The following is a 12,096-nucleotide window of genomic DNA, read 5'->3' as shown; positions in this document are numbered from 1 at the left end:
GATCAAGCTAGAGCTTCGAGGAAAAAACGAGCGTGTTGCCCGTGACGAGAGGAAGCCGATGATACCCAATTTTAAGGTCCTAGGTCATTGGTTGACCTTCCAGGTCAGGTCAATGACCCAAAGTCGGGAAAATCGGGACCTATTAGAAAGTCGTAAAGTGTGGCTGCTAAGGGGTTTTTCGGGGTGCTGATCACGAATATCGTGTTAGTTTTGATCACAGATGATGTCTTTAAGCATTTAGACCAGGTCGGGTCAGGTCAGGTCAGGTCAACCAGTAGGGGTTGTGACGGGTGTTCGTAGTACCTGTCAACCGCCTCTGACAGCTTCGTAACATGTTACGAAGGCACCAAAACTACTTCGTAAATGTTCAAATGGTTGCTAAATTCGAATTCAGCTCCAAAAACTAGCCTAGAAACATGTAAAACTCGAAAAAGTGAACCGAGGTCACCCGAGGTCACCAAAGGTCAATGACCTGACCTGACCTTCAGGTGACCTTGACACCCACCCTTATGCATGGGAGCAACATCAAATCATATGTTTGAGCGTTTGAAACCACGAAAAGCTTGCAAACGCGCGGCTAATGCGAGCCGACATACGCGGAATCGCGATTCCGGCCAAACATGGTCTCGGAAAAGAGGTCACAGGTCAAAGGTCATTTGGGTCAGGGTCATGAGATTTTCAGGGTAGGTGTAAAATTGATCAATGCGAGGGTACTGAAAGTTTCATTGCGATCGGCTGCTTTTTACGCGAGTTATTCGCGAAAAACCATGGGGGGTCCATCCGACCCCCCCTACACATGCGAGGGTTAAATTTGGTAGCGCTACGTGCTATAGAACCCACGCTATCAACGAAAAACTCTGGCATTCGGTTGCCGCTAAACTACATAGTCCAATTTTCCCCTGACCTTGTACGGGGTTTATGGCCTGGTGACCTGACCTGAAAAGACTAGAGACCTGAAATTTTCAGGACAAGTGCCAAAAGGTTGCCCCAGAGGGTATGCTAAATTTGAGCGCCGCCGTTTTTACGTTATTTGTGAAAAACCTTAGGGGGGTGCATCAACCCCCCTCACCGGGCGAGGGCTAACTAGCATAATACATTGTAGTAAAGGCTACCCGAACCGGTAATGATTCTTGCTTATTTGTTTAGCTCAGCCGTATTTAGAGATTTAGCTGGCTTTGTCCATGAATAACAATATCGGCAGGGGCGTAGCCAAGGGGGAGGGGCCACGGGGGCAGTGGCCCCCTCCCTTGAGCGCAAAACGCGCCATGGGGGAGCCCCTCAGGCCCCGGGATATTTTTTTTCAAACACTGGATAAAACGTCTTTTACTCGGAAGAAAATTGATATCGAAGTTTCATTTATGTGGCCCTCTGATGACCCAATGGGCCCCTGCACTCATCCGATGACCCCCGGTTTCCTGGGGCCCCTGGTCGCCTAGAGGGCCCCGGTCGCTTGGGGGCTAGTCGCCTGGGGGCCTGGTCGCCTGGCCCCTGCCCCCTGGTCGCCTGGAAGAACGCTTGTCACCTGCAGTGGCATAGCCAAGGAGGGGGCCAAAGGGATCATGCCCCCCCCCCCTGGAAGCCAGGGGTCCTTATTCTATAGGGGCCCTGGCTGACACAGTGGGCCCTTGGCGACGCAAAGGCCCCTGCGGCAGATCCTTTGACACAGCTGAGTAGTTATACTTTGGCCAAGAGAGCCCCAATTTTAGAGCCTTGGGGCCCTATTGAAACCAGGGGGCCAGTTGGATGGGATGGGTCCAACTTGGGTCCAACGGTGTGTAAACAGAATCAATGCGTTCCGACTGTTGGTCTGACCCTATATCGGTTTGAGGGAGCTCGGATCGGATCCACTGTCGATCTGAGGGGCCCCTATCGGTTTGAGGAAGCCCTCAAATGCCCTGAACGGGTCCTTAGTTTGTCTGAGAGAGCCCTCCGTCGGCATGACTGGACATCTGCAAGTGCAAGGAGGGCTTTTGTCGGTCTTAGTGGCCCTTAGGCGGCTTATATGACCCTCAGACGGCTTACGAGGCTCTCATGCGCTGTAGGGGCCTGTGACGGTCTGAAGAACCCTCATCCGACCTACGGGCCCTCAGACCGCCCTCAAAACCGACTGGCGACTCTATGAAGCTATTCGTGGGCCTATCTAACAGGGCCCATGGACTGCTTACCCCCTCAGTTCTAATATTTTTTGTTAATAAATATTTTTCTATTTATTTGGGCCCCCTCCAAAAAAATATTGGATCCAACCAGATGGCTTTTTGGATTTTTAGGGGGTTATTTTGGGCCTCTGTGCGTTTGGCCCCTCCTTGAGGAAATTCTGACTACGCCCCTGAATATCGGGCAACCAGAAAACTTTTTTTTTGACCTTCAAACAGCCTCCAGTTTGCTTAAGACCAGAAAGGTAGTACCGGACGTCCGGCCGGACCAGAATTTTTGCATTTGCTTCTGGGTGGGCAAATCGACGCCACTGGGTGGGCAATTGTGGTGACTGGGTGGGCATTTGCCCACCCAGTGGGTATGTTAGAGGAGGCCCTGGAACTTTTCGATACCCCCTCGTATAATACCGGCAGGAGGGTCTAGCGAGCAGGGTTTGGTGTTTGTATATTTGTTCATGAACAGTTCATGAACAATGTTTGTTTGTTTGTTTATTTGATAGTTTACGAATTTTGGCATTCAAGGTCACATGTTCACCAACGATTCTCTGTTCACGAACAGTTCGTGAACGTTCATGAACGTTCATGAACAAGTCATCATTTCTGATATCTTTGGAGCAATTGTTATCATACGGCATGCACTGTGCAGACATGACTGCAGGCATGTTTTACATGTGAAAAATGCACCAGTCATATCTCAAGCACAGGGAATCGTGATTCATAATTATTCTTGCAACGCTGAAGCTTAAATTGTGCATTTCAGGCCTTGCATGACGTCATATAAGACGCCACTAAGTTTGTTAGGTGCAGTAGGAGCTTTTCGCTCATAACTTCCGATCAAATTCAGATAGCGAGTCGGTTGAGCCTTGAATTGACTCGGAAAGAACTGCCAAATCGATTGATATGCAGCATGACATCCTTCATGGAGCTTTGTGACCCGAGGGGCTTTGACCTAACCTTGACCTGAGGTCAACATCCTAAAAAGACCTAATCCAAACAAAAAGTATATCATTCGAAGCGCCTGGCCACGACGAGCACGATGGTGCCACAATCGCGGCTCTGCCACTATTTGTGGCGAAGTTATTTACCAAAAATCAAACCCCTCCTTTGTGACACTTGACCTGACCTCAGGGGTCATCGGTTGGTGTAAGACCTTGAAATCGGATGCCAATCGCTGTGGTTCGTAGGTACTGACGCACACGCTGGCTTTTCCCGCAAGGTTCTATCTCAATTAGGAGCGAAATGGCTAAAGAGGGGGTCTTATCTACCCCCTCTTTACCGTGTTCTCGAACAGTTCATGAACGTTCGCGAACTGTTCGTTGTTTGTTTACCAAAATTTGACTGATGACGTCACTTGTTCGCGAACACATTTGTTCGTGAACAGTTTGTTTATGTTTGTTTATTTGAAAAATTAAAGAAACACCAAACCCTGCTAGCGAGGGTATAGAAGTCAGTGAAGCTTTTGCGGAGGGAGCTCAAGGCAAGGAGCTGCAAGATAAGGTTATATTGATATTTGAGCTTCAAAATGCGTTTTGTTTCGGCCAGACTGAAGACAGTTTTGATACCATGTTTGTGGTTGTTTAGTTGTAGGCCGGGACACGGTGGGTCATTGACATTACATGATCGATACGGCAGCTGCTGCCGGCGGTATCGGGGGCGGCGGCGCGCCTATCTGAGCTAATGTTTACCTGTTGTCGGGCGAAGGGACGCGCTGGGACGGGCCGGGCCGTTATGAAGCGGTCATACCGTGTACCCAGCACACTGCACGGCGCGCCCAGCCGCCACTAACCAGGCCTGGGGGTGGCACTGGAGGGCGGCACGGCAAACCCGTCACTAACCGGGACTGGGGCGGCACAGGAGGGGCAGACCCCCGGCGCCACTAACCAGGCCTGGGGGCGGCACAGGAGGGGCGGCACGGCCTGCTCCGGCCGCCACTGACCGGGCCCACAGGGCGGTTCGGGAGCGACAGGCCTCTCGCCTGCCGTACCGACGGCTCTGTACCACGGCTCGCAGCGGCAGCACACACCTGTGAACTGTGCCGCGTATCGTGGGGCGGCGGGTGACGGGGCGGCAGTATCCCTACACGGCCGGTACATTGAGCCGGGGTCGACCGGCCACCGCCGGGGGCGTTGCATCACCCCGCCAGTGACTGAGTAGCCTCCGGCCCGCGCTATCGGCAGGTGGCGTTTGACCCAAAGTCCAACAAGGTGACCACCAGCTCCGGCGACGAGGTCACCTACGAGTACCTGGTGGTCGCCATGGGCATCCAGATCAACTGGGACGCGGTGAGTCGTCAGACGGAGCGCGCCCGTACGTAATCCGTACGGACCGCATCCGTACGTGATCCGTATCGCACCACAGCGCGGCCACCGACCGTATCGCAGCTGCTTTTTTTGCCCCGTCAAAGTTCAGAGAGATGACGGTGGTCCGACTCGGATAAACAACGTCCGATTGGCGTGGTCTATTCGACCAATACTTCCCTTTTAGTCGAAACTGTGTACATACCTATCAGCTAGTGCAGTACGTACACGGATCGCCCGTTATCCACTGTGCTAATTTCACTGATCATATTGATGACGCACGGATTGCGTAGGTAGGTAATTTGTCAGTGCCGAAGTGTGCAAGTGACACCCTGAGACGAGCGCTGTCCTCAGCTGACCACGGTGGCCCGCCGTCACAGATAAAGGGTCTGAAGGAGGCGCTGGACACGCCCGGCGTGTGCTCCAACTACTCGCCCAAGTACGCGCCCAAGACGTTCGAGGAGCTGAAGGCCTTCAGAGAGGGCAACGCAATCTTCACCTTCCCCAACACGCCCATCAAATGTCCCGGGGCGCCTCAGAAAATACTCTACATCGCCGATCAGTACCTGAGAAAGGTGAGCCAACCAGACAGATGGAGAATAGGCACCACGTGCACAAAACATTCACATTTCACAAATAACACTTCAGTTCAACCACGTGGATCAAAAGTACTAATTAGAGTGAATGATATGTAACTAATTGTTGCTCTGAAAATATCAAGGTAATAACTGATAGGTAGGTACACCTGTGATAACGGTTTTAACTAATGCCGAAAGAAAAGTGAATTCTGTCCTGTAAATAAATCAATTGGATCAGATTGCAGCTTAGTAGAGACGGTTATCTATCAGTATTCGAGGAACTGCAAAATCCGCCGTTTATATGTCAGTTGGTCTCCATGTTGTTCAAACGTCCGCCTGAATTCCAGTGAAAACTAATGGCCCTGTAGATGTGATCATTATGTGATCATTAGTCAGGGTGCAGCCGGTGCAGTGTGGCAGCACGTGTGGTGATAATTCGTCTGACGGCAGGCAGGGAAGCGCGACAAGGCGACGCTCATCTACAACACCTCGCTGCCGGTGCTGTTCGGCGTGAAGAAGTACGCCGAGTCGCTGTGGAAGGTGGTCGAGGACCGCGGCATCGTCGTCAACAACCGGCGCTGCCTGACCGAGGTGCGGCCCGACACGCGCGAGGCCGTCTTCGTCGACCTCGACCGGCCCGAGCACCAGTTTATCGACAAGGTGAGCCCAGCCACCGAGCACGGCCCCCGCACAGGGCGGCGCTAACCGTTCAGACCTACAACCGATCATGGATTGTGTGCTCTGTGTCGTGTTTGCGGATCAAATTTATTGAATGGACACACACTTGGTAATGCCGTTTGTGCAGAGTGCTGAGCTAACAATGGCGTAGTAAGTGGCGGTTCTATCGCGCCATAACTCGCCGCGCGGCTGTTGACTCGGTCGTAAAGACGGGCGGGCCGGCTGATCAGTACCATTAGTGATATTATTTGGGTTAGCGGACCGCCGCAGGACGACCACAGGACGCCCACAGGACGCCGCAGGATGCCCACAGGACGCCGCCAGTCCTGTCCGCACACCCACACACACACACACAGACACACACCAGCTGAGCAGCGCCAGTAGCGGACCAGAGTCAGTCAGCCTCTGACCACTGACCAGCCGTCTCCTGACAGTACCAGCTGCTGACCAGCCGTCTCTCTCCGGCAGTACCAGCTGCTGACCAGACCTCTCCGGCAGCACGAGCCGCCGATCAGCCCGTCTCTCTCTCTCTTTCTCTCTCCCTCTCTCTCTCTCTCTCTCTCTCTCTCTCTCTCTCTCTCTCTCTCTCTCTCTCTCTCTTCCTCCCTCCCTCCCCCCGACAGCACGAGCTGCTGACCAGATCTCTCTCTCTCCGGCAGTACGAGCTGCTGCACGTGACGCCCAACATGTCGGCGCCGGACGTGCTGAAGGCGTGTCCGGCGCTGACCGACGCCGCCGGATACGTAGACGTGGACAAACACACCCTCCAGCACAACCGGTACCCGAACGTGTTCGCCATCGGCGACTGCTCCAGCGTGCCCACCTCCAAGACGGCCGCCGCAGTAGGTACGTGACGCGGCCCTACGCCCGGAACGTAGATACCTAACGCCCCGGAGCCGGACCGGCGGTACGTAACCCGGACCGGGACCGGCGGTACGTAACGCCCCGGACCGGGACCGGCGGTACGTAACGCCCCAGAGCGTCGGTACATGACGGGATCCTGCCGAGCCAGCGACCCTACTAACTACGTGGCCCTGCTGTGAATCAGGGGCGACTCTTTGGCATATTTCCAGTCGTCTGATATCATACCTACCTCCGTGTAAAAGGTCATTGGTCACGTCACACGTGGGACGGAAATGATTCGCTAACGGCCGGGAAAGTGGATTTCACAAAGGATATTGGTGTTCGATCTGGGCGCTTGACATTGATTTTGGCAGAACGTCGACGGCACGGACCGCAGCCAGTGACTCACTGAGCTGAGGATAGCAGCCCCCGACCGGTCGGCCAGGGGCCTGGCCGCCGACTGCCGCGTGCCGCGTGATTCGGCAGCAGCTGAGCCGATATCTGGGCCGGCCGACCGCCGCGCCGGGCCCGGGCGACGGGTCACCGCGCCGGTCTGGGAACTGGGAAGGGAGCGATACCGCTGCAGCCGCGGCTCCGGGTACGGGTCTGCGGGTGACAATACCTAGCGAGTGTTTCAAGGAATCGGATAGTGCTGGGGGAAATTGATAAGCACTGCGAACCAGAGGCCATCATCCTTGCAAAGTGACGCATGTTCGTAATTTGGTCAATGAGCGCGAGAAATGCATATCAAGTAGCTGACCAGGACTGACCTGGTTGACCCCTGCTGACCGGTAGGTACTGACCCTGTTGACCCCCGCTGACCGGTACTGACCCAGCTGACCGCTCTTCTCCCGCTGACCGGGACTGCCCCCGCTGACCGGGACCGACCCGCTGACCGGGACTGACCCTGTTGTGACCGGTACTGACCCTGTTGGCCCCGCTGATCGGTACTGCCCCCGCTGACCGGTACTGACCCGCCGACCGGGACTGACCCCGCTGACCGCTCTTCTCTCTCCCGCTGACCGGGACTGACCCTGTTGACCCCCGCTGACCGGGACTGACCCGCTGACCGTTACTGACCCGCTGGCCGCTCTGCCCCCGCTGACCGGGACTGACCCGCTGACCGTTACTGACCCGCTGGCCGCTCTGCCCCCGCAGCGGCCGAGTGCGGCGTGCTGGGGAAGAACCTGTGGTCGGTGATGTCGGGCGGCCAGTGCACGGCCTCCTACGACGGCTACACCTCCTGTCCGCTCGTCACCGGCTACAGCAAGTGCATCCTGGCGGAGTTCAAGTTCGACGGCGTGCCGCTGGAGACGTTCCCCATCGACCAGGGCAAGGAGCGCTGGGCGCCCTTCGTCATGAAGAAGGAGCTGATGCCCTTCCTCTACTGGCAGCTGATGCTCAAGTGAGTGCCGCTACATTTAATGACTCATTGAGAGCCTGATATTTTTTTTTTTTGCCTGATGAGGGCGAGAACGATAGCTCGGGGGAGAAGGCGCACTCATTGCATTTGATTGTCTGTTGGCATATTTGTCAACTCAAACCTATCTGACGGTAAAACTCGACCACGTTGACTTCAGCTGGGGATCGTATTGAAGTACCACGCGTCAAAGCCTTTAGATCACACGTCTCATGATTCACCACGCCAGATGAGTTCAGCAGCGTCACCTCCGGCGACTATTGCAGGGGCTACTGGAACGGTCCGAAGGTGATCCGAAAGGCGCTCCACCTGGGCATGAGCGACTGAGCAGCGGCTGCCGCGCGCCGCCCGGCCCAGCGGCTGGCCCCGCGGCCGGCCCAGTGTCTGCCCTCCCAGCGGCTCTCAGCGACTGGCCTGGTGACTGCTTCAGTGACTGTCCCAGCGGCTGACCCTCCCGCCACCGGGGGCTGTCCCAGTGTCTACCCCTCCCGCCACCGGCGGCTGTCCCAGTGTCTACCCCTCCCGCCACCGGGGGGCTGTGCCGGTACCGGGGCTGTCGGAGCGGCTGCCCCTCCCGCCACCGGGGGCTGTGCCGGTACCGCGGGCTGTCAGAGCGCCCAGTGGCCGACTGACGACGGCGCGCGGCGTCTGAACGAAAGGGTCGCTTCAGCGTGTCACTGCTCCAGTGCCGTCCGCAGTGACTACAATGGGTCCCTGCAGTGACCTCAGTGCGTTGCTGCAGCGACAGAACTGTGAGTCTGTGACACGATCGAATGTTGCACATGACCAGTGCGTGGGTGTAGGTTCAGACTCGGTGGGTCTTTTCACAAGAGTCACGCCACTGAGATGAGTATGTTGAACATACAAATATTTCTAGGCTGTTGATGTTTTGTGTTAGGTTTAGGGGCCGTAATTTTGACGAACGTCGAGGGACTGCGCTGATGAGTTTTTATAAGAAGTGCCCATTAGGGCTGTTCAAAAAAACCGAATTTTGGAAAAGTATACGGGCTCATAGCTCGTGTGGTGAGGTATTCTTTTCTGAGTCCAACGATGCCCTTTTTTCCGAAAAATGTTAACTCCTTCATGCTCCCCAAACGGCTTGAAGAGGACCATGTCACGCCCGGCGACCGGCCGGTGTCAATAAGGGCGAGAATTCGCCGCCGCGCGCGGGCGGAAGCGCCTTATCGGCACCGCGCGCCACGTCATCTACCGGGCGGCCGGCCGGCCGGCCGGTGGTGGGAGGGAATTAGAGGTGGCAAAATGTGGACCCGAGGACCCGGTCCAAAGAACCAGTCTGGACCCATATGGGTCCAGACCGGTTCCTGGATATTTTCTGATGGGTCCAACCGGGTCCTACCATAAACTATACATCTTGCACACTACATATTATTGCAAAATATGAAGTGAATGAAGTGAATGTTTCTTTGCACACAGTAGCTCATGAGTATTCCCAGTGGGAAATAGGCTGTTTTACATGATGCAATGCAACTAATGATTCCTTCAAGTAGTTTGTATTAATTGACTTTTGGGGAACGGGTCCAACTGGTTCCGGCTCCAACTAAGACCGGGTCCGACTGGTTCCAGAAATGTCCAGCCGGGTCTGGTTCGAGTCTGGTTCCCAAAATTTTCATCTTTTGCCACCTCTAGAGGGAATGAATGGTCTTCTTTCACATGATAGGGGTGCGCTAGCCCATATTGTCGGAGCGGGAAGTTTCAGTGCAGCATCGTTATCTCTGCTGCGGTGTTCTGTGTCGATGGTTCAGAAAATAGGCCAAACAGAACTAAGAAAAGACTCAATGCCTCTGGCTACATAGTTCATTCGAAATATCTCGTTTCGAATACAGCGCGGTGTTTCGCGGCCGCTGCTACCACGCTGCCAACAGGCTGACTACATCGTCCGAGTTTGCTGATATCTCCATGAAAACCCAATTTGACACGTAGGCTGCTAGCGAGCAGTAATCGCCACGCACTTTGAGAATGTGGATCGATCATGGTTGTGCAATACAATAGCGCTCGTGAAACAGGGCGCAGCTGCCACTCAACGAACCATACCGCTTTGTTCATTAGTCAAGAAGCGAACTGAGCAACAGCACAGCTCTATGTACTGCTGTTGACAACTTACATTGCTTTTAGACGTGACGGTGGCTTGCAGCCCACATATGCTGTTGCCAACTGTATGCGAAAATTGGAAGTTTACTAAGAACAGCAGGAGCTGGCAAGGTGCAAGGATAGAATATGGTGACCCCGACATCGACGTTACGTTTAGCAGGTACCTACATTTGCAGTGCAAAAAAGGATGACATGCCCGGAAATGACGCGGTGGCCGCCCTGATTTGTGACTGAGTTGGTCGTTAGTAGAGTCAATAGCGGGAGTACACATACAAGTCAAGCGCCCCTCAATCCAACCCTTCGGGCAGCAGCGGCACCAGCAACTCGGCCATGTCCACAGATGCCGTTCAAGATCCGAATCCAGAGCCGGCATAGAGCACGGCTCTGCCCTGACGTGACATATGTATATCCCCGGCGCGTCACGACGGACAGACTATTACCTCGCCTGTATAAATACAACAATGTATACAGTAACCTTACCTATTTCCAAGTCTCATGTTGAGGCGAGAAGCGATCAGCGTCCAGTTCAACTTCGACGAAGACTCGTATTCAGACCCGGCAAAGAGAGCTCGGCTCAGCCCTGTTTCCGCGGCTTCTAATGGCCACATCCATACGAGACATCTCCAATAGTCTGTTTCACCTACTACAAAACCAGGTTGCTGTGTTGCGATTAGCACGATACATTTGTTGCGTAGATATCTGTTCAATGCGTAACTAATCAGAAATAGGAAAAGTAAACATTGCCATCGTCATTCGCCAAACAGGCGAGGTCAAGCATAAGTCTGTCCGTCATGACACGCCGGGGATATGTGTCACGTCTCAGGGCAGAGCCGCGCTCTGTGCCGGCTCTGGATTCGGGTCTTGAACGACACTGGTGGGCATGGCCGGGCTGCCGGTGCCGCTGCTGGATTGAGCGACGCAATTGGTTTATATGTGTACTCCCGCTATTGTCTCTACTCACTTCTCACTTCGTCACACTGTCAGGGCGGCCACCCTGTCATTCCCAGACATGTTATATTTTCTTTCGAACTGATAATCTAAGTAAAACAAACATCAATCCTGTTGCTTCAGCATTTCACTTCAACGAAACTGCATGACATTGGTGACGCCGATGCTGGTCAGACCCATGCCCCAAAACTTGGGCCAATGACTGTGCGAGGTCTCCATATTCTGTGCTTGCACACTGCCAGCTCCTTCTATCTCTCATAAATTTTCGCATACAGTTGCGCAGCAGCATATTTGGGCTGCGAGGCACCGTCCAAATGCAATGTACCTATGTTGTCAACAGCAGTGCAAAGAGCTGTTTATTGCTCCGAGCTTGCAGCTTGAGGAATAAACAAAGCGATATGGTACGCTAAGGAGGCAACTGTATTCTGTGAACGGAATGTTTCGGGTGAATTACCCGAAATTGCGTCGAGTCTTTTAATAGTTCTGTTTGGCTTATTTTTAACAATCGACAAATAACACCGCAGCAGAGGCACCGATGCTGCACTGAAACTTCCCGCTCCGACAATATGGGCTAGCGCACCCCTATCATGTGAAAGAAGACCATGCATTCCCTCCCACAACCGGCCGGCCGGCCGCCCGATAGATGCCGTGGCGCGCGGTGCCGATAAGGCGCTTCCGCCCGCGCGCGGCGGCGAATTCTCGCCCTTATTGACACCGGCCGGTCGCCGGGCGTGACATGGTCCTCTTCAAGCCGTTTGGGGAGCATGAAACAGTCAATATTTTTCGGAAAAAAGGGCATCGTTGGACTCAGAAAAGAATACCTCACCACACGAGCCATGAGCCCGTATACTTTTCCGAAATTCGGTTTTTTTGAACAACCCTAGTGCCCATATCAGAGTTCTGTGACGTTATCCAAGGGGTTCGCTCGCTTGTTGTCGTATGCTACAGCAACGAAGGAACAAAATCGGTGCAATCTCCTTTGTGCTAACTTTTAATAGTAGAAATATATTCAGAGAAGAGAAGCAAATGACTAAATTGTCTCCATGTGCCTACCTTTGGTCCTATCCTAT

General features: G+C 54.1%; 1 protein-coding gene across 2 annotated transcripts in view; it reads left to right on the top strand.

Moving 5' to 3' along the window:
* LOC122394072 (sulfide:quinone oxidoreductase, mitochondrial-like) overlaps positions 1-12,044 on the top strand; it is a 98,945-nt gene extending 86,901 nt beyond the window's left edge. For both annotated transcript variants that reach the window (XM_043332121.1, XM_043391039.1), the window contains exons 4-10: positions 4,331-4,435; positions 4,831-5,025; positions 5,479-5,688; positions 6,366-6,552; positions 7,708-7,954; positions 8,236-8,927; positions 11,911-12,044. In XM_043332121.1, coding sequence (XP_043188056.1) covers positions 4,331-4,435; positions 4,831-5,025; positions 5,479-5,688; positions 6,366-6,552; positions 7,708-7,954; positions 8,236-8,296 — 1,005 coding nt within the window. In that variant the 3' untranslated portion in view covers positions 8,297-8,927; positions 11,911-12,044. The remainder of the gene's footprint in view (positions 1-4,330; positions 4,436-4,830; positions 5,026-5,478; positions 5,689-6,365; positions 6,553-7,707; positions 7,955-8,235; positions 8,928-11,910) is intronic.
* The last annotated feature ends 52 nt before the right edge of the window (positions 12,045-12,096 follow it).

This window comes from Amphibalanus amphitrite, unplaced genomic scaffold, assembly GCF_019059575.1.
Source record: "Amphibalanus amphitrite isolate SeventyFive unplaced genomic scaffold, NRLGWU_Aamphi_draft 000000F_arrow, whole genome shotgun sequence".
Lineage (NCBI taxonomy): Eukaryota > Metazoa > Arthropoda > Thecostraca > Balanomorpha > Balanidae > Amphibalanus > Amphibalanus amphitrite.
This window is presented reverse-complemented; position numbering and strand designations above follow the sequence as displayed.